Source organism: Micrasema longulum, unplaced genomic scaffold, assembly GCF_059751315.1.
Source record: "Micrasema longulum isolate JH-2025_06_02 unplaced genomic scaffold, ASM5975131v1 h1tg003559l, whole genome shotgun sequence".
Taxonomy (NCBI): domain Eukaryota; kingdom Metazoa; phylum Arthropoda; class Insecta; order Trichoptera; family Brachycentridae; genus Micrasema; species Micrasema longulum.
Window position 1 is genome coordinate 40,464 of NW_028280604.1, and position 23,319 is coordinate 63,782.

General features: G+C 31.2%; 1 protein-coding gene across 1 annotated transcript in view; it reads right to left on the bottom strand.

Annotated features, from left to right (window-relative positions):
- Positions 1-18,624, bottom strand: part of LOC148270710 (semaphorin-2A-like) — a gene marked incomplete at its 3' end in the record, with an annotated part of 53,931 nt that extends 35,307 nt beyond the window's left edge. Inside the window, exons 1-2 of the mRNA XM_088242276.1 lie at positions 18,445-18,624; positions 14,816-14,920 (exon numbers count right to left, since the gene is read on the bottom strand). Coding sequence (XP_088098402.1) covers positions 14,816-14,920; positions 18,445-18,624 — 285 coding nt within the window. The remainder of the gene's footprint in view (positions 1-14,815; positions 14,921-18,444) is intronic.
- Between the last annotated feature and the right edge of the window lie 4,695 nt (positions 18,625-23,319).

A 23,319-nucleotide genomic window follows, 5' to 3' on the forward strand; every position in this document is an offset into this window, starting at 1 on the left:
AAAATAACATGCCAGATACGAATGATTTTTCGTGTGTCACTCCCAAGATGTTACTTAAAGTTATGTCGTCACTTTTGCTTACAACTGTCATTCTTATCAAGCTCTATTTTAAGGACTATAATAATAAATCATTTGATTGAACAAAACAACCGATTCCCTTCGAGTATCTAATAGAAAACGGTTTTAATGTACAGAATAATGATTTTTAAAATCTTGATATTATATTTAACGTTTTTAAAAATCTCTTTTGGACTAGAGCGGAAAAAACAATCATTTAAGAAAATGTCATAAATTTAAACAAGCATGTTTTTTATTTAATATTTTGTGTTCATTATTATAATAGTGAATACAGTGTTACGAGTATTATAATAAACAGTACAAATTACATTACAGAAAATATGGATACACACTTATTGATAAACAATAAAGATAGCACATTTGGTTAAAATGTAATGTAACCTTTTTTTAAATCAACATCCTGTAGATTTTTAATGCGTTTGTGTTAGTTTTGCGAACGCGCCAGCTTTAGTCAAACAGTTGCTAGGCAAACTTAATTGGATTTTTTTTTGCTTCCAGCAGGAGGGAATCATTCGAAATATTTCGTGAATGTTTGAATGTCTTTAGTGAAACAGGAAAGTCTTTAAACATTTTAAAAAAGAGTACTGGTGCCGGCATCGATGTATGGGAGCGAAGTATGGACTATGAAAAACAGGTTTGAAAATCGGCGGAATACTGTCGAAATGCGATCTCTCAGGCAAACGTGTGGTAAAACAATTTATTTATTTTACAGTTTTAAAATGTAGAGTTTCTTTGTTTCAGGTCCCGACTAGCTAGGAAATTCCTTTGTTTAGGAAGGACTTTCTTTTTTACATGTTTTTTTTATTTCATTGAATGATGCTCAATAAATTAAAATAATAATAATAACATCAAAAACATTCAAAATTAATACAAATTAGAAATCATGTAAGTAATAACAAAATTATTAAATAATTTATAGAAATTAGAAAATAAAACATTAATATAAATTTGAATATAATATAATAATAAAAATTGAAGCATAAATATAAATTAGAAAATATACCATTAATAATTAGGAAATGAGACATGGTTATTATAAATTAGAAAACGTAACGATAATAATAAAAACTGAAGCATAAATACAAATTATAAAATATAGCATTCGTAATTAAGAAATAAAACATAAGTATAAATTGGAAAACATACCGATAATAATAAAAATTGAAACATAAGTTTGAAAATATACCGATAATAATAAAAATTGAAAAACAAATATAAATTAGAGAATATACCATTAATAGTTAAGAAATGAGACATAGTTATTATAAATTAGAAAACATACAGATAAAAATAAAAGTTAAAACATAAATAAAAATTATAAAATATAGCATTCGTAATTAAGAAATGAAACATAAATATAAATTGGAAAATACCTTGATAATAATAAAAATTGAAACATTAATTTGAAAATATACCGACAATAATAATAATAAAAATTGAAGAACAAATATAAATAAGAGAATATTCTATTTATAATTTAAAAAATGAAACATACGTGTTAATACTAGTAATAATAAGAAAATTAAAACAAACGTAAATGAATAAACAGAAAAAGTAAAAAATAACATATAAATAAAAACAATAAGGAGATATTTGGCAATCAAAACAACAATGTACGATAGATGCACAAATGTCGAGATCTGTACATTACGCAAGGTTAGATAAGCATCAGCGACAAAACCAAGAAAGGAGTTCTGCGATGGTGTCGACACGTAAACCGAATGGACAGTGAAAGGACGGCCAAAAAGATTCACAATGGGAATGCTGACGAATGTAAGACCGAGAAAGACATGGCATGATCAAATCTAAAAAATATTTGAAGATGGAATATAGCACACGTGCATGAGAATATGCATAAATGTAGAGTGATATGGCGTCTCTGTCTACCCTCGCGGAGAAACGGCGTGATGTTTTTTTTTGTTTGTAAATAGAGGCCAAATAACCATCAAAGCCATGTAGAGGTAAGTAGACACTTTGGACCAGTTTCGAATTTGTTCATTGCCAACTTTTACTATTCGTATTTTTATTTTGTTCACCCCTGTTTCGAATAAGAACTCCCTGTAGCTTAAAGACCAACTAGGACCTACCCGTTTACTAAGTTCCTACTCACTTTGTACTCCGATGTCTTCTTTGATTCCAGATTAATCCGCAGATTAAAAACAAATGAGATTCTAGGTCATTTTAAATTTAATCCGCAGATTATAGAATTCTTGCAATTTGTAATTAACAAAAAGGATTTGGCTTCAGGGTCTGTCTTGAAACCGTTTTCAAAATTTTAATAGCATTTGCTGTTTTCTCAAAAATACATTATACTGACGAAGAAATACCGTGCATCGTTTTGTATTGTTATGTGTTGCGTTGTTGTGTAGTGTTGTTTTGTGGTGGGTTGTGTTGTGATCTAATAGTAATAACCTAATATAGTCGCCTTTATGGTGAAAAACCATTTTATGATTATTGACTACGAAGTTTGCTACGGCATACAGGAATACAACGAGCCGTAGGTACTTGGGTTGAGAATTGCAAGCCCTAACCGAAACTGTTTGTTACACGTTTGTTGATAAACTAAAAACCAAACTAAAACCGAACCAAAAATTAAGAATGCTTCTGTTCAATGCAATTGAACGTAGTTATGCAGAAAGCAGCCAGCCATATAAAAATTTAACTGAAATAATAGCACCTTTGTGAAAAGAGTCAAGAATCAAATCTACACAACAGTTGGAATGTTTTTGGCTTTGGAAAATGATGAACAGTGAATACATTCGTTTTTTTTATATTCCAAACAAGAATCTAATTTTGTACTTGACCAGTTTTAATAGTTTTTGTGCTGTAAGATTTTTCAAGTCCTGTTAGTGTTTTCTGAGAAAAAGCGTGGCTCTCAAGGACTTCTGCCCAAACCTTTTCTTGGAAGATCTGAGTAAAAATTATTTCTGAAAGTTAAATCTTCTTCTTCTTCTCGGTTAAGATCGATTAATTTGGTATCAAATAAAAGCTAACTCCTAAGACTTTAAGTTTCAGCTGTTCTTTCCACTCATCTACTTACTATGCACTGGGTATCGCAAATCCGTCTAACTTCTTGACACTAGATTTTGCCTCTTTTGGGTTCCCTGCGATTGCCTTTAGTACTTTCATCTCTGACGTTCTGAGCAGTTATTTGGTTTTTATATTTAGTTTTTCTATATAGTTTTTCTACTTGGTTTTTCGTATGTTTTATTTTTTCTCTATCTATCCTCGCCTCCTCTGTTGTATTCACCATGATTTGGTCTGACACACGTTTTGTATATCCAAATTATGCTTCCAATAATCATGTGTTCGTTGTACTATACGATATTTCTTAGGCATCCAAATGTTTACTAACTGAGATGGATATGTTCTTATCATTACTGTGGCTGCATCATCTGCATGGCATGTGATGTTAATAACCTTATCTCCCTTAGTAGCTTCACTACTTTTTTTTTATTCTTAAAAGCGTTTTTTTTTTATGGTAATTCTGCTTGAGAAAAGGTTTTAGGCGTATATATTGTTGTGCTATATTTAGTTATAAAGGTGCTAAACTTGCTTTGTTTCTTTGTTGTTTTCAATGTGTGTTATTTTCTACATGTTCATATTATTTATGTCCCAAATTGAGTTGTTGTAACTCTTGGGAATGAAATTCACCGTAATATACTTGTAGAATAATTTGTGTTTTATGATTTATAAAAAAAAAAAAAAAATACTGTTTTTGTGATCGACACTATTTTCAGAAGGTGATAATTACAGTTTTTTTGTATGAAAGCGGTCAGTCTATTTTTAGCAGAACATAGAGTTGACCTTACAGCACCCGATAACACCAATATCTCATACAAAATAAAACCTATAACCGATGCTCAAAAATATTCAGTAAATATGAACAAATATGGAATGAGAGAGTGTGTTTTGTTCTGTTGTGTTGCAAAGTTTTGCGTTGCGTTGCGTTGCATTCATTGTGTTGTGTTGCGCTATGTTGCATTGTTTCGTGTTGTTGTGTTGCTTTGTTGTAATTTGTTAAATTGTGTTGTGTTGCTTTATGTTGCGTAGCGTTACGTTGTAGTGTGTTTCCTTGCGTTGTTTTGTGTTGTGTCATAAATAATTTATATAATATCATACAAAATTCATGTTAATTTTTTTTCAAACCAAGCATTATTTTTAATCCAGCTAATATTACTCGAATGTTTGAACATTGACAGAATCATAAAAATACAGTGTTTTATTAATAACTGGTAGTAGACAAAAACAGGTCATAAGAGGTTCTCCATCTCTGTTAAAATATTTAATTAAATTCTTTACAAAGATAAAGACATTCTCAAAATATCAATGGAACGGAATTCCGATTAATTCACAAAAATGAAGACATGTTTCTAATTACAGGTATTTAAATATTCAAAAGAATTTATTAAGGATTAAGATGACTTTCGTGTTCCTTAATATAACGGAAATTACTAGTCAACAACAGTCCTCCAGGATAAAGATTTAAATTAAAATTGGCTTCTGTGTTATATCAAACATTTTAAGGTTGGGTTTTATTATTTTTTTTCTAAGCATTTTTTTTCAGCTGATAGACATATTTATTTATGTATATTTATGAAAATAAAATATGTAATATAATTATTAACCAATATTCAATTTAAGGAAAATCGCGGTATTACTTTTTTTCATACAAACGTATTCTCGTATTTTCTCACTGGTTTAAAGCACTAGAGAAAAAAAACACACTACAGATATTTATCATTGGCATGTCTTTTGTCTGGTTTATCGATTAATTATTTCTTTTGGAAGCTAGGGCCTTCCAAAAACACTTAAAAGCACCCAATTTTCTGAGACAAATATTTTTAGAAAACGCAAGGGTAGGGACACAATTTTTTTCTTTAAAAAAAAATCGCTTCAGTTTAGGGGTGAGAAAAATTGGGATACGATACTTCAATTTTTCTAAATTTTAGGTATGCATAATCAGTAAAATAATACATTTATTATTTTCGCGTTTCAGTACTTTATAATAAAATTTACGAATTTTGCAGAGAACTCGACATATTATAAAACAGTTTTATAAACTCTACCATGACAATCATAAGAATATATTTTTTATGTTGAATTTAGAGCATTTTAGCCGGGGTGTTCCTGGTACCACCCTTCTTGGAAACTCACTGATTTTTTTCCTCTTGAGGCTCGAAAAGGTTCGTACTTCTAATGCTTGCTTTCCATTATTTAAAACTGATTAATGATGCCATCACTTAAACAATCATTAATCAAACACACTTCTGAAATTTCATTAGAACTATTCCGACAAAGGCCGACAATAAACTTGTCCAGCGGATACTAGAACAATAAATAAATTAAAACCTAATTGCCTCTGAGACACCTTTGTGAAATATTGTACTGTAAAAGGTAGAATTCTTCGCTCATTTATTTAACGAAAGACTACCTTAATCCCAACTCCAAGCTAATTGGGCAAATGATTTATCTTCTCAATGATTTTATCTATTATATTCTTGAAACTGTTACTTACATAAAACGCGATAATCTTTGGCGTAAATTTAAGACACGTGTTTTAACAGAAATTTTAACATTTTTGTCAACAATATTTTGAGACTGTTCAGATAATTTTACTCAAGTGTTTGTACCAACTCCATATGTTTGTATTGTTTAGAATATTCTGTGTCTATCCATATACGTCTCACTTCCCATTTTTCCTAGCCCAGCTCGACGCAACAATAATCACTATACCACTGCATTCCTCTTGAGCATGTTTTGTACCAACGGATTGCGCTTTGTAAGGGATGAGTTCACATTGACCTATTTTTCCAGACTGATTAGAGGTTTTAACGAAAACTCAGCCGTTTTGGATGGTTATCTCCAATAGCATCAGCACAGACAGTGTTACTTCCCGGCTTCCTGCTTCTGGTTATGCGGTTGTAAGATCAGTTAAGCAGCTGAAAATTATCACTTTGGAAATCAAAATCTTTCACATCAGTGAAACTATGCTAAAGAGGCAAAAACTCTTGCTTTCAGAGAGTACGAGGTGCGTTCAGAAAATAACAAGAACTTTTTATGTCTGTGGATTTGTAAATTTTCTGACTGTCAATTTTTTTATATTGGTTTAAATCCCCTTAAAGTATGCTAAAATTTTCAGCTGTATTAATTGTTCACTTTGTCTGTGGCAGCCGCTAAAGTTGGACGTGTTTTTATGAACTCGCTCGTTTGATGATTTTCGTTTGTTTAAAAAATTGGATCAAAGAATTTTTGTGTAAAAAATTAAATACTGTCTAAAAAAGTATGTGAAATATTAACACAGACCTATGGTGAGTCTGTTATGAGTAAAAAAGATTTTACGAGTGGTATAAGCATTTCCGAGATGGCCGTAAAGACGTTGAAGACGAACGGCCAGGACGCCCCAGCACATCAACAACTTATAAAAACGTGGAAAAAGCTAATGAAATGGTTATTAACGATCACCGAATCACAATCAAAGAAGCCGCTGTTGACATATTAAAATAATACTCAGAGTCCCGATACAGACATCTACTGAAGAAATATTCCATAAATCACAACTTATGACACCAAAACAATTATACGCTAAAACAATACTCACTTATAGATTCAAAAACTACTCTTACTCAAATAAAAGACATAACCTCCACAATACATCACATACAAATAATATAATCACTAGATTCTTAACACATAGACAACTTAAACAAATACAAACTAAAACCACTTTCGGGCAAAGGGATTTTGAGTATTAATCTATTAAAATCTATAACCTACTTCCACTATCTATTAAAACAATTAGTAATGAGAAAATGTTTAAAAAGGCTATAAAAAAATAGATAGTGGAGCTAGGTAGAAGTAAAATGGATTTTCTCATTCGCCCATACCAATATTGAATCAACTGCTCCACAGGTGTATAGCTTAAATAAGGTTTTTGTTATTTTCATCGTGTGTTTGGTAATATAAATAATATAGATGTACATAAATACCTTGTTTATTAAACTGTCTGAATATTTGTTAATTCTCTTCGTTTTTTTAAGTTATTCTTCTTTGTTTATTCTCTAATTTAATTTAAAAAAAGTATATTGTTAAGTGTCCTCGGCACGGAAAACCCCAGTGAGGTCATATTATTTTTATTATTAATTATAGTTTGTAAGTAAAAAATATGAATAAATAAATAAATGAAAATTGGGTCATGTAATGAATTTTTTTCGAATGGTATGAAACGCGTGGCAGCAAAATTTGTTCCAGAATTTTTGAATTTCAAACAAAAACAGCGGCGAATAAAAGTTGCTCAGGAGTCACTAAATGAAGTCAACGACGATGCAGAATTAAGGGAACGTGTTATAACAGGTGACGAAACATGAGTTTATGAATATGACGTCGAAACTAAGGCTCGATCGTCCCAGCGGAGGCATTCTGGAAAGCCAAGACGAAAATCGCCGAGCACGCCGAACACGTCCAACCTTAGCGGCTGCCACAGACAAAGTAAGCAATGAATTCAGCTGAAAATGTTAGCATACTTCAGGGGCATGTATACCAACATAATAAAACAATTGACAATCGAACTCTCTTAACCTGCAATATTTGAAAATTTCCGTTATTTTCTCAACAAATCTCGTATAATACCTTGATAATGTCAAACCATTGCTCAAGGGTTCCTGGTTTGATATATTGTCCCAATATAACGCCTTAAATATTTTGTTATTTGTAATGTTATTTTGGTTATATATGTTAATTTGAATTGGAATTTGAATCACGCGTGTGAGTACATGTCAAAAACATTAAATCGCTAGTACCCAACTAACACCACCCATGTCTAGTGAAGTGTCCTAACAAACACTATCTGCCTATGCCCGCGTCCAACAAGACCGCCAGCTTCATCAGACGGTTCCACCACCACGTTACGCCTCAACACGTTAGTGGTTAGTGGAGTTGCGCAACCTTCTCTTCAAATACAGTCCGATCTCTTTTTTTTCTCCTCCGGGATGAGGTTTATCTGTTTACCTCTCCTACTCAACAACTAAGCAACTAGAGATTTCATCCCATAGGAAGTTATTAATGTCAATGTATGCAACAAAACTTATCTGCATTGTATTTATTGGCATGTACAGGGTAGGCCTTAACTGTGTCCGCGGTTTGTTTTGTTATTTTTTCAATAATCATAGGGTGGGCGCGGTGCGGGGGGTAGCGTTAGACGCGCTATTTTGTGGAATTTTTAGTCACCATAGAGCCATTCACGGAAAGGCAGTGCGCGTTTTGTGTTTGCACATATTACGTAAACAATTATTCCGTGACGATTTTGAGACGAATATATCGTGCTCACTTCGGTTTACGAAAAATTTATTATTCGAGCACTGTTAAGTAAATAACAGCATTTATCGATACTATTCCTGGCCGATTACCTTTCGTTCGCATCCTTTTTTTGACCCATACTTATGGTACCTACCTAACATCAAGATAGAAGATATTCAAAATTAGAGGATTCGGATTTAGAACAAAAAACCAAACAAAATTTTTGACTTTACATTAAATCGGATAAAAAGTGGTTGGAATCGTCGCGCGTCGTGGAAAACATTGTTATATTTTAAAGTTCATTTTGTCATCCAGTGCCAGAAATTGAAGAAAATTCCGATCATATTAAAGGTAGGTATTCATTCCATGTTCTTATCCTTTCTCAAATATTTCACAATCACAAAACTTTATTTTTTTTTATTTTTTTTTTTTATTTATTTGATTTAATAGCATAATTATACATTTTTACAATTTAAAAAAAAAAAAAAAAAATTTCACTTGTTATATTTTTACTAAAACTAAAATCCCACCAAGCCACTTTTTGTAGCTTGTTGGAGGAGATTATATTTATACTGACTTAATAATATTATTTACATTTATAAAATTATTTACATTTATGAAATTCGATTTTCATTTACAGTCCGCCTTTTCGTTAACAAGCACCAAGCCAAGAAGTTTTAGTGGGCATTTTTTTCCAATTTATGTTACAGCTTAATTTTAAGAAGTATTTTTCTAAAGTGTATTTTTGTAATTATATTTCTTTTGTAAATAATATATGTATGGAAAAATAAACAAATAAAAAAAAACGCAAACGTTATTTGGAAATGGATATATATATGAGAGACAACCTACTGAACCGTAAGAATTATGAATGAAGACCGCCCGAAGTCAGCGAGGATACCAGAAGTTAGTCAGCGTGTTAGTGAATCGGTAAGGGAAAATCCACAACAATCGACTCGCAAGAGAAGCCAAGCCTTAAACAACAAGAGACTTACGAAGAATTTTAAGCCACGATTTACATCTGAAAGCCTATAAAATTCAGCTGACGTAAGAGTTGAAGCCGAATGATACCGGCTGTCAACCGTTTGAAGAAGATGTTCCCGGGAAACTCATTTCACGAAGAGGAGACATTGAGTGGCCCCCACGGAACCCAAATCTCAGCCCGTGTAATTATTATTTTTTGTGGGTGGTAAAATCAAAAGTCAATGAAGACAATCCAACAACAATAAATCAGTGAAAACAAAACATTGTGCGGAAAATTAACGCCATCCCACGGGCAACTTGTCAACGTGTTTTTGAGAATTTGCGACTCCGCCTTATACAATGTCAACAAGCAGGTGAAACTCACTTGGACTATATAATATTTAAAACTTAGACATCATCAAAATTTGCAATTATTGAAGTTTTTGAAAGTATAAATAAAACATTTCTAAGTTCCACAATTATTTATTTTTTGTTAATTGAAACTTGGTATACCGTTAAACCCTGTATAAATTTTTACCACGTATATTTTTCTATTATTATTTTGATTATTTACAAATGTATTGATTTATGTAGAGAAGTGTCCAGACTTAACACGAAATTTCCTAACAAGTCGGGACATAAAAATTATAATTGTGCTTTGATAAAATTGTGTATTTTATTCATTTATTTATTTATTTATACTTTTAAATTGTTTGTATTCTTTTTTTTATACAGAATAATGTTCCCTCACTGGGGTGTCCCGTGCCGAGGGAAACATTTTACAAAAAGTGAAACATGCCTAAGATAATAATATTGAACAAATTTATGAAGTATATTTAACAAAGTTAGAAAAAATTAACAAAATAAGAACAATAAAAAAAACGTAATTAAACCAATTAACGTAATCATAATTAACATAATAAACAATAAAAAACAAAAATATTCATAAAAAACATAACCAATTTATATAGACTAATTAATAACATTCATAAACAGTGCATACATTTTACATATTTGGCTTGATCCACTCATCGATCCGTGCGCAACCCACCTCCACTATCCATTTCTTAATAGCAATTTTATATTTTGAGAACTTATGGACAATGAAAGTAGATTGTTAACTTTAACCGAGTAGTAGGTCAATCCTCTTTGACCGAAGGTTGTATTTATTTTTTTATTTTTTTGCAGCATCAGGGTGGAGTATTTATTACGTGAATGAAATAAATAAATAAAGTGGAAAATCAGAGAATTAGAAAATTGAATAAATAAATTCGTAAGTATTTTTTAATAACCTTTTTGGAATTCGCCAAGAGAAGTTATTAGTTTGGAATACAATGCTAATGTTTTTAAACATAAACTTTGGTCTAGAAAACTAAGTTTTTAGATAAATAAACGGGTACTTTCTGAAACATGTAAATTCTAGGTTATATAATTCAATAAAGACTCAAAATATTGTTTATAAAACAAAAAAGTATAAAAAAAAATATATAAAAATTAAAAACGATTTTTTTTTAGGCGTTGCCAAGTATGTAGCAGAGGCGAATCGACTATATAAGCGATTATGCACAGCTTACCATTATATTTGACATTCGATAAAAATGTTTTATAGTAAACATGTTTATAGGTATATAAAATGAATAATTGTTATTTATTATAAATCACCAGCACGGGGTTATATCTTCTTTATAAAAAATATCCACAAAGTGCGCCCAGCGCCCAAAAATTACCTATTAATGAAACTAACCGATAACATCAGCTTATTCCTCCATCCAAAAAAGTACAATAAATTTTTCGTTTTTAATCTAGTCGCGTTTTCTTAGTACAAATATTATTTGAAGATTCTCTATTTGGAAATTAGTATTTCAAAAATTATTTTCGAAGAACTATTTTTCTTTCATAGGATACCGTTTACATATTATATCATGTATCACATGGAACATGTGGCGTTTGCAGTGGCCGCGCAGAATGTCACCAACATCAATAAAGGTTTCAGCTGTTAAACTTCACACAGATCAACAGGTGGAAGAATTGAAGGAATATAGATGGTCAAACATAGGCAGAATGGTAAATGTTACACATTGTGTAAAGTGGCCACTTAAACCGGCCAATAACAGGTTATAAGCTTTGTAAATGCCTTGACTTCTAAATCTCTTCCATAAAATGTTATTTGTCTCTGTTAGAATATGAGGGTACTACTTGCAAACCCGGAAAAATCTAAAAAAAGCGAAATATTAATTGAAACATATTCAGAATACATTTTTTTACAATAATTATAACATTATCAGTTAAAAATACGGCTTTAATTGTAAGAACTTGACTTTTAAATTATCGGGTTTATTGCAAACATGGCACCCTTTACTTGAGTATTGTAAAGTTGGAATGTATAAAATTAAATATATTATTTCACTACTGTTTCTTGACATAATCATGCTTATGTCATCTCTGCTTACGAATAAAATATTTAATGATTACAATAAGAAATTGAGGTTTTAAACAAAAGTTGAAGTAATGTATTGTATCCGTTTTTTTGATTAGCTCAAAATAAAGAAAGATGGATTTTGCCACTTACTATTTAATAATTCCTTTTCCATAATTTATAAAATAAACTAAATATTTTAAAATTTTAATCAATAATAATAAACTATAAAAGAAATGGGTCTGTAAAAATCCACACGTACAAGCTAAACTATCGTAAAATTTATTTATTTGTGGGAATAGATTGACAACCTGCAACGGAGCACAATGGACACTAACTGATGAGTCGGCTCAAGTAATGCAGGGAACTAATTGAGCTAGTCATTTTTGGCAGATTTAAGGGGTGAAACTAAATGCGCTTGTGATTTAACGATAGTTTAGGTTTCTAGGGTTAAATAAACTCTTCCATCCATTGACTTTTGTGAAGTAAAAGCGCTGAGACCTTAAAAGCAGGTTAAATTTTAAATACTTAACTGTTAAATTTGTTGCAACAGAGAGGGAAAACATTTTTGAAAAGGGAATATGGAATATAAACATATTCCCTTCTCAAAAATGTTTTATTTATTTAACATTATGTACATAATTTTATTTGTACATTGGCGGGCTTATTGCCAAATGGCATTTTTTTTTCAACCAACCAATAAAATAAAAGTTTTATTTTTATAATTCAAGTTACAGAACATATGCAATAGAAAAAAATATTAAAAAGCTAGATATATAAAAATAGAAATAAACGGATTTGTTTATAAATTACCTTAAATCAAAACTATTACTAAATGGATGTTGGATGCTCGATACCTTCGACCTCGGGACTGTAAACAAGGCCTGCCCTCTCGCGATACGCGTGTTCGAAGAAAACAGGGAACGTTTGATTTTAGGTAAACTAATTGACGTTATGGTTTTGAGTGTCAATCCTGGAATTAATGAAAGGAGTAAGGACATACGGTTTCCTCCCTTTGGCACTGGTCCAGAAAGACACCGTTATCGTTTGCACTGGTCACTTTGCACGTTTTCTTGTATGTTGGTGATTCGAAATCACTGTCACGCTCGCGATACGGTTTTCGTTGTTGTGTTTTATTGTTGTGTTGTCACGCGTTGCTTTCTTGACTCGCCGTCAGGGAGGAGTAGGTACATTGGGATTCAAAACAAGGACCACCGGAATCAAAGGAAAGAACGGCTTGACACTTGAATAAAAGAAAATGAATCCGAAACAATGGGAAAAAGGAAAAAAGAGGAAAGAGGAAAGGAGGATAGATTAAGGAAGAGAAAGGGAATGTTTCTTCAGACGTGATTTAAACAGAGATAATGTAGTAACATCTTTGATGGTGGATGGGAGATGATTCCACAGTCGAGCCGCATGGACACTATATGAGTTAGAGAAGAAAGAAAGAAAGTCAATTGTCTATTGTATGCTGACGATGCCGTACTTCTTGCTAACAACAAAGAGGAACTGCAATTCTTGGTAACAAAGGTCTACGATGTATGCAAGGGAAGCGATTTGCTAATGAATGTCGGTAAATCGAATGTGATGGTTTTTGAAAGAGGTAAAACTATGTACGATAGATGCACAAATGTTGAGATCCGTACATCATGTAAGGCTGAGACAAGCATTATCGACAAAATCAAGAAAGGAGCTCTGCGCTGGTTTGGACATGTATAACGAATAGACAGCAAAAGCACGGCTAAGAATATTTACAGTGCGAAAGTTGATGGATGCAGAAATAGAGGAAGACCGAAAAAGACATGGCCTGACCAAATCCAACAAATACTTGAAGATGGACATGTCAAAAGTCGGAATAATCGGCGCGCGTGCATAAGAAGATGTATGAATGTAGAAGAAGCAAGATCTGTATGCAAAGATATAGTGTTGTGGCGTTCTATCCTCTTTGCCTACCCTTACGGGGAAACGGCGTGATGGTTTGTTGTTGTTTTTGCTTCCATGTGTTCTTAGATGTTCTCGTCAGATAAATTGCTTGTCTCATCTCAACACAGGACTTTTAGTCCCATGGAGTTGGGACTTATTGACTCAAATAATGTACAATAACCTTATGTATGTAAATAAATATATAAATAAAATAAAATAAATGTTCAACGCAACATTTTTGCGATTCTTTTAAGGATTACCCATTTTGTTTTACACGTGCATATTCACAACTAATTTAAAAAATATTTAATTTGTTGAATTAAATAATTTTCTACCATAAAAAAACAAGTCATATCTTTTGTCGTTTAATGTGCATACTAAGTATTTTTATTTATTTTTAATTACTATGTATTAGTGTTTTGGATAGATAGAACAAAATGATAAGCTTCCCCCCTCTCCCTTTTCCCTTCTGCTATTCCACGAACCCCCTTTCCAACCACCTCCTCCCGCGAGCTCCTTGTCAAAAAATTGGCAGCCCACCCCTGACAACAATGGAACCACAGTTTGTCTTATTATAATAATATTTAATTATTTAATTTTTTTATTTTTATTATTTTACATATTTATTACAGCAATATACAAGTAATTATTTATACAACAAATTAATTCAGTAGTAAAAGTAAGCATAAATATTTTTTATTTTTGCTGTTGGTTCATCTAAACTGCCTAACTAGGGATAGCTTCCCCGTTCTAAGGCAGTAAATTATGTATTTTATAATGATATTTTAAAGTATTTACAGTTTTATCATAATGTGTGCTTTTTCAGTCTTAAAGGTAAACAATGAATATCCAGAGAAAACATAAATAATACCAAAATCTCTATATCCTAAGTCCTAAGTCATTACTTGTAAAACAAGCAACCAGCTTACGTCCTTCTACATCGGACAACAAATTCTCCGACTCCCTCCGACCAATATGGATTAAAAATGCAGTCAACACCTTCCTCAGCCTGGCAATCCCACCACATTTCCATGAAACTGGGATAAGGTTATATACCCTCGGGCCTATATAATATTGCTGCCATTATTTGCATTATATATTTCCTTAACGAACGAATGAAATAATTAAAATAAAACTTACGTATATAATTAAGTCTCTCGGGTTGTGTGCATTCGTTCCACAAATGTATAGCATGCTATCTCCGATATCTTCTATTATTCGAATATGGTTTCTGCATTCGTAATTCTGTAAAAAAAATAAATTATTAGTCCCGTATTAAGATGAAATTATAAAAGCTTATGTAAGAAGTACTGGAAGACAACCATTTTCCGACTTTTTATGTGTACCCGTTTCAAGACTTTTCTACCCTTATACTCACTACGCCAACGTGCAAACACTAAAATACACTTTCACATTTACCATCTCTGTATTATACATAGTATTTACAAAAAAATCATAAATTACATGCAGAGTAAAAAGGAATGCAAACACTACTGTTAAGTTCTAAATTTGTATCTTTATATATATATATATAATTCTTCTGTTCGTGTGATGTCACTGCCTCCATGGCACAAGGGTTTGACTCACATACGAAAGGTTCCAGGTATGATTCCCGGTAAAAACACACAAAAAAGTTCTGTTCTGTGCTGTTCTGTGCTGTAATTATAATTCGATCTCCTGGCCTGTTGTGGTATAAAAAAATCCACAGTTAATGACATCATCATCACCATTATCACGCTCAGTAGTGCATAAGACATTGCATTAGTAAACCAAATGCAATGTATTTCGATCATCAGTTGCATGAAGGTGAGTTGATCAGTCTTACGCTTCAGGGGCCAGTCTGGAAAAATTAAATATTGCGATTCGAAAAACCTTTACAGTCAATATTTCATGTCCAGGAATCGAACCCAGGACTTCAATAATGGTAGGCGAACATGTAAACCACTACACAACGAGGCGTATTTGATTGGTCACTCTTTCTTTATTTATTTATTTACACACATAAGTTTATTGTACATTATTTGAGACATAAGTCCCAACTCCATGAGACTAAAGGTCCTGGGTTCAGGTGGGACTAGCAATTAGTTGACACAGAGACATGAGTATATCACAAATATAGGATCAGAAACATAAGAAATATTATTTTTTTAATACATATATACATGAACATGGCACATCAACATGGTAAACAGTAAACTCAAGCATTCGGAAAATCATCAAGGAGTTTCCTACTCAAATCCCTCCCACTAAGGAAAATCCAGTCCTTAACTCCTTTCTTGAAAATAATTTTTATTCTTGAGAGCTTAATACGTTCTTCCAAAATATTGAGCACTCTCGGTGCGATAAATGAGAGATGTCTATGAGCAAAAGTCGTAAATTTTGTGTTCGGGCGGGTTATGAATGAAGTTTTGTGTGTGAAATTGAACCAGAGCTCTGGACATGTGCTTTCGACTTGATGGCTGCTCTCATGTACATTAAGTACAAAATTTTAAAAAAAGGTTTTATGAAAGTAAGTCGATCCGTGTCTTAAATTTAACAATCTTCGAATATTTATTTGTTTATTGAAATGTACAATACTGGACAACTGATAATTATAATTTACATAATTATATGAAAGGTACTACATGTATGTACGAGTATTCCATTAAAACAATAGTGAACAAAAACAATGAAATCCCTAATATACAATTTATTTATTTATTTTATTTTATTTTATTGAAATAAAAGGCACTTAGAGCCTTTGACATATTAGTTACAAATACAATTAAATATACATACATGTAAGCATAAGTAATACAGAGCATTAAAAATAATATGATTAATTTAGAAAGTCTAAGAAATATAAACTATATAAAAGAATAAAATATTACCAGTTATAGAATTATCGATAAAAAAAGATAATTTGGTATTAGAAATACTTTGAACCAGTTAAAAAAAACTAAGAAGACAATTTTGAATAACATTACAAAAAAATATATATGTATTATTATTGAAAACTAATATTCAGGTAAATAGTATATGTTTATGTATAAAAATATATAATGATGTAAAAAAAATGATAAAGAGAAATATTTTTTACTTATAAATTAATTCAAGAAAAGAAACGAAAAAAGAAAAAAAAACACTAATAAAGAAGTTTAAAACAAATTTTTAACAAAAGTAACAAATAGTTACCTAGAACTATTACCAATAAAATAAAGAAGAAGAGCCGTTCTATATGTAATAAATTTCATGTGAAATGAGAACATAGTTAGAGAAGAAGAATCTAAAGCTGGTAATCCCAACATGGAAAAGATTCACATCTCTTAATAAGCTTTTCAACAGACTAATCGTCTTCCCCACAGGCATCATCAGTGGTAAATTTGTCATGTATTCAAGAAGAACGAATGGTCTGTATTGCCTAGCGCTTAAGTAGTTGCTCAGAAGATATACTATATTCTTTTTGTTTTAATTTACCTATTTTTTTACACCTACGCGCCCTCTCTAAGTAAAATATGGCTTGATATTAATTTAATAAGTAATAAATGTATGCAGATAAATCAACTTTAGTTCATAAACACAAATTAAACGTGTGTAATTTAGATTTTAGTAACAAAATTTCGAGTGAACTTTACGGGGAGTGCGCGTATTATTTCTTCTCTTGATACATTATTAAATTTAATAACTTCCATCTATAATGTGTAATAAATGGGAGTCAATTAGACGTATTTGGTGCTGTACTTGAGAAATAATAATTCTCTATGGAGCTCTAGTATAACAGGTTAGTATTGATTTTATGTGAACTTTCCAGGCACCACCTTCAGCATAGTATTTAGTTTTTATTTTTATTTTATATTATTTTTCAAGGTTAAACGTTACGAGTACCTTATATCTTCTTCTTCAGTCTTATTCTCTGCATTGCTGTATAAAGGCCTCTTCCAAACGTCCCCATTCCTTCCAATCACCCGCTTTCATCATCCATGTTTTTCCAGCTATCGAAACAATGTCATCAATTCATCTTTTCTGTGGCCTTCCAACACTTCTTTTGTTTGCCCATTATCTCCACCTTATTATTCTGGGTGTCCTTGCACGATCCAGGATAGCCACGATTCTAGTTTGAGGGCATATTTCTTCATTTGTTTTTCTGTCTCTTAGATATACACCAAGCATCTGTCTTTCATAGATCGTTGCGTGCTTTTTAGTTTCTGGCTACTTTTCTGTGTTACAGACACGGTAAGTCTTGTCTTTTTAAGCAAACAGGGACTTCAACAATGTTTTGAGTATGTCCAAATGTTTGCAGACAGACTGAACAGGTAGACATGCCACTTAAACCATCCAATGACGGGTTATAAGCCCTGTTAATGCCTAGACTTACATATTTTCTTTTCAAAAATGTTTTCCCTCTCTGTTGCAACAAATTTAAATAGAGACTTGTTGATTTTGATTTTTTTTCATATGCTTTTACATACTTACATATATATTTATATACATTGGTATTTCGTACAAACATATTACAATAGAATTAAGTGAACAAACGAAATAACACCAGATAATAAAAAATAAACTTGAATTACAAAATACAGGTATCTTTAAAAACAAGAAAACAAAAAAACATAACATAATGTTGTTCCAATACAGAATGAGTAATGTAATAATAACTGAAAATAAAAATAGAAGGTACATTCTGTTCATATAAAAATATTTTTTAAAAACGGAATATTGTATAAATAAAAAAATTGCAATATATCTTTAAAAAAAGAATAAGAAAGAGAAAATAGAAACAAAAATACCAATACAATATGGTTATAATTCTTTTTCTTAGTCGTTTGCTCTTGGCAGAGCAGTTCGCGGTCGCATTGGCAGGATGGAAGCACGTCGTTACAATCCGCCTCCACCTGCTTCTGCAGGCCTCCTGAAGAGGGACGCCAGTCGCTTCTGTAACCGAGTCTGTCCATCTGGTAGGACTTCATCCGCGAGATCGAGTTCCCTCTATTCGTCCTTGTACCACTAATCATTTCATATTGTATCTTCGTCTCGTAACGAGTCCGAAGTACCCGAAAACACGGATCTGTACAAAGGAAGAAAGACGTTGTTTAATAGCCAGTTCTTGGATTATAGAGACATTAGTCCTATGAGCTGTCCATGGTATTCGCACCATTCTACGCCAACGCCACATTTCAAAAGCGTCTATCTTTCTTCATTCTCTTTCTCTCAGGGTCCTCGTTTCTGCGGCATACAATAATATTGGAAAACTTAGGGTTTTCACCATTTTTATTTTGGTAGACTTGGTCATACTGCGTTGTTGCCAAACTTTTTTTCGAGCTCTCCATCGTTAAGCATGCAATGCCATTTTGTCTCTATTTACTATCATCGAGCTCAGATAAAAATACCCATTCACGACCTCGCAAATTCCAATTTCAGTAATTTCTAATCTATTCTCATTTCTCCGGTTAATTATCATCATTTTGGTTTTTTCCCCTGTTGATTTCAAGGCCAAAATTATTGCTAGTATTTTTTAGCAAACGGAAAAGTTCGCTTGTCATCTTCATTATTGGCAAGGTTTTTCGTATTCGTGTCATCAGCGTGTCTCAAATTCGATATTCGTCTTCCATTAATAGAGATGCCTTTGTCCTAGTTTTCCAATACTATTCCAACTATATATTCTGTATAAATATTGAATAGTAAGGGTGACAAGATACATCCCTGGCGAACTCCAGCATGAGTTTCAAATACATCCAAGTCGGCGCTATCCAGTCTCACCGTAGAGAGTTACCTTCATGTAGACTTCTTAATAGAAAAAAAATTTACTAGGTAGGTACTCCCATTTCATCTAAAATAGTCTATAACTTTTCCCATTTCACCGAGTCAAATCCTTTTTTAAGTTTACATAAATTATGTACAGCGCTGAGTTGAATTCTCTTGCTTTTTCGTTAACCTGTCTTAAAATAAGGATTTGTTTTCGAGTACCTTATCCTTTAATAAATCTTGCTCGCTCTTCAGCTATCTGTTCTGAGAGGAATGCTTTCAATCGTTTGTTTAAAATAAAAATATTTATTTTGCTTTCATGAGAAATAAGTGATAAAAGTAAATATTTCAACACTTCTTTGTGGAGCTTTTTTTATGTAGTAGTATAAAAACAGAATAACACCAATCCTTTGGCCATTTAACTGTATTTCAAGTTATTCCATGGTTACAATATAGGATCAGTAATGTTATAATAATAGGAAATATATTCTGTTAATAAACAGTAACGAAATTTTCAGTGCTTACTAAGAAAGTGCCGAAATTTGACTATTTATTATAAAATAATTTCTGTATAATATAGTGCTACCTATCTATGTTCATTTAAAAATACAAATGATACGTTTTTTCTTGTATCACGTAAAATTACTCCAATATCAAAAGTAATCACAAACAAGTTTATCTGACATCTTAATCAAAGTAAAATAATAATAATCAGAAACTTTGAGCGGGAAATAATGCGTATAATAATAACAAGCAAAATTAACAAGCGGATAGATTCCTTGGTACCTATACTCTACACTACGCATACAGATGCGTTTCTACTATCATCTCCCAGGGAACAGCCAAATGTGAACCAAGTGTTTTTACAGTTATTTACTAGGATTATTATTTATATTTTCGACACTTGACACTTGTGCAATATTTACACACATGTCCACCCTCATTCCAATACAACACCCACTCACTTACACTCACACAAACACACTAGTGTGTATTGTACGTGTATTTAATGTTTTTCTGTGGATATCTGTCATTGGTTTTATTCTCTGTATACTTTATTTGTTATATTTTTTTTTTATGTATTACTGTTGATATCCCCAAAAATACAATAAAAAATAGAACTTAATATTCTGTTTATCTTGTATTTTATAATTTTATTTACCTAACTGCTTTAAACCTTTAACTCCATTTCTTTAGATAATTTTTTTTTTTTTTTATTTTTTTTTTTTTAAACCAATCATACTTCTGAACGCAGTTCTATATTTTACTTCTTCATATTGTTTTTTTTTATTTATTTATGTTGTTTATACACTCGTCTTTTTATTTTAATTTTTAAACCAACTTCTTAACACTGATCCTATCTTTAATTTATTTATATTGTATTTTTTTAAATTTATGTTGTTTATATACTCATCTTCTTTTTTTATACCAACTTTACTTCTAAACATTAAACATTCTGTGAATTATGTAACTTAGTAGACATTATAATAATAAATATGTACATCTCCGTTCCCCTCTTTATCCTCTCTTCAAGAATTCTTGTCCTAATCCCGTCCAATTTACAGTAACTTAATGTTCTTAAAATAAATATTTAAAAAATCTTGGAAAATTGAAAAATATTTACGAGTACATGAAAATAACATTTTTATATGTAGTAGTTATATGTATTTATTTGATATGTAAAATATTTTCTTTCATAACTTTGTATACTATGTGGAAATCTGTTATTAGTTCTGAGTTTATACACTATATCTGTTTGTTTACTATAAATATGTATGTAGAACTGTTGATTTCCCAAATAAAATAAATAAATAAACACTGATCTATCTTTTATTGCTTTATATTGTATTTTTTAAATGTTATGTTGTTTATATACTCATGTTTTATATAACTTCCATGTATGTAAAAGCCTTGTGGGCGTGAAAAATTAATAAAAAAAATAAGAAAATTTTTTTTTGGTCTAAGTTTTTTTATAGAATGTATCTTTTTTCTAAATCCACTGAACTTTCTCATTGTCAGACCCGTGGGGAATAATGACGCTTAAAATATGACATTTTGAGTACAGAGCGGCATTACGCCTATTTTTTGACAAATTTCCATAATTTTATGCGCGTGTGTTTATCTCGTAAAACATTTCTATCCTCCATTATCGCCGTTCTAGCTGGAGATCATTTGTTACACGGCGCGGTGACACTCAAGATAAAAAATATCCAAGATGGCGGCGATATTCATTTGTCACCTAAATCCCCACACCCCCTCCGATTCACACACTTCCACTGTTTCCATAAATTTCAATTTCCCTGTACATTACTCGGATTGAAAAATATTATAAAATGTCAAAATTCGCGGCTAAAAACTTGTCACTTATTTTTTTGTTGCCATAGACAAACTACGAAGACCGTTTCAATATTTTTTTTTCTGAATTTCGAAAAATAAATTTTCAAGTTTTACGTAGGTAGAAGTAGATTGAAATAAATTAATTGTTTATTAATCAAATGAAAATACGAGTACCTAATCACATGCTTAACAAAATAAAATTACTGATAAAATTAGTATACAATAATATATAGTTATTCGTTTGATAAAGTGGCCCATTTCCAGAATTCATCTGTCCAGTTTTTTATTAAAAATTAACTGAGTTTTGTGGCCAGCGGTTCAATTTACGCGAAAGTTATTCCCTGTCCAGAAAAGAAAAATTCATTCGATTCATTGACTACACATTTATTCAAATTTCGAATTTAATGTGTAGTTGAATCCTTCGCTCAGAGATGGCGGGATCGCTCTCCGTCCATGGAGGCACGATCGCGCCGGCGAACATCGTGCGTGTTGAAACGATTTTCGGAACGTATTTTTTTTTTAATTTTACGCTGGCGCTTTCAACTCCTTCTTGAAGATTCAACACGCAGCCTGTTGCTAATAAAATAATAGAAATCCTCCCCAGTGAAGTGCTCACCCAATTAAACATACTCGTGAACGCCTTTGTCTATGCCCTTTTTTTACTGAAATGATTGTCGTAAATATCAAGTATGCCATTTCATTGGTTATTAAAAGAGGCACATAAATCTTAAACCCAAAACTAGTCTTTGACAGTCAGTATAACGGCTTGAAACATCATCCAATTTCAAACTGAATCTCGTCCGTCAGCTCCCCATTTCCAAATAATATAATCCTGTCCATTTAAAGGTGTAAAATATTAAAATAAACTTCCTAATGAACTAAATATCATTATAAAATACATAATTTACTTCCTTAGAACGGGGAAGCTATCTCTAGTTAGGCAGTTTAGATGAACCAACAGCAAAAATAAAAACTATATATTTTTACTACTGAATTAATTTGTTGTATAAATAATTACCTGTATATTGCTGTAATAAATATGTAAAATAATAAAAATAAAAAAAAAACTATCAAAAATAATATATCAGTAAATAAATTTAAAGTTTAGAAATTTTTTGAACTCGTGTAAAAACAACATTAAATTTTAATTAGTATGAATGTATTATTGTTTTATGTTTTCTCTTTATATATCCTATCTTTTCATGTACTCGTATTTAAAATTATATAAATTTTTATTAATAAACAACTAGGACAGACTAAAACAGTGTAAGTCACTCTTCAAGCAGAAGAGTTAGTTTTTTTTTTTTGAGAGTTACAGTGATACTCGTAACATTTACTAGATGTGTAAAAGTACAAAAGTAGATATGTTTAGAATTTTACAAAAACATGTACTTTTTATGAAATTTATGAATAAAAAAAAAAAAATAACATATCAGTAAATAAATTTAAAGTTTATCTAAAGAAATTTTTTGAACTCGTGTAAAAACGACATTAAATTTTAATTAGTATGAATGTATTATTGTTTTTTTTTTTTCTTTATTTATTTTTTTTTTTTTTCATGTACTCGTATTTAAAATTTAATA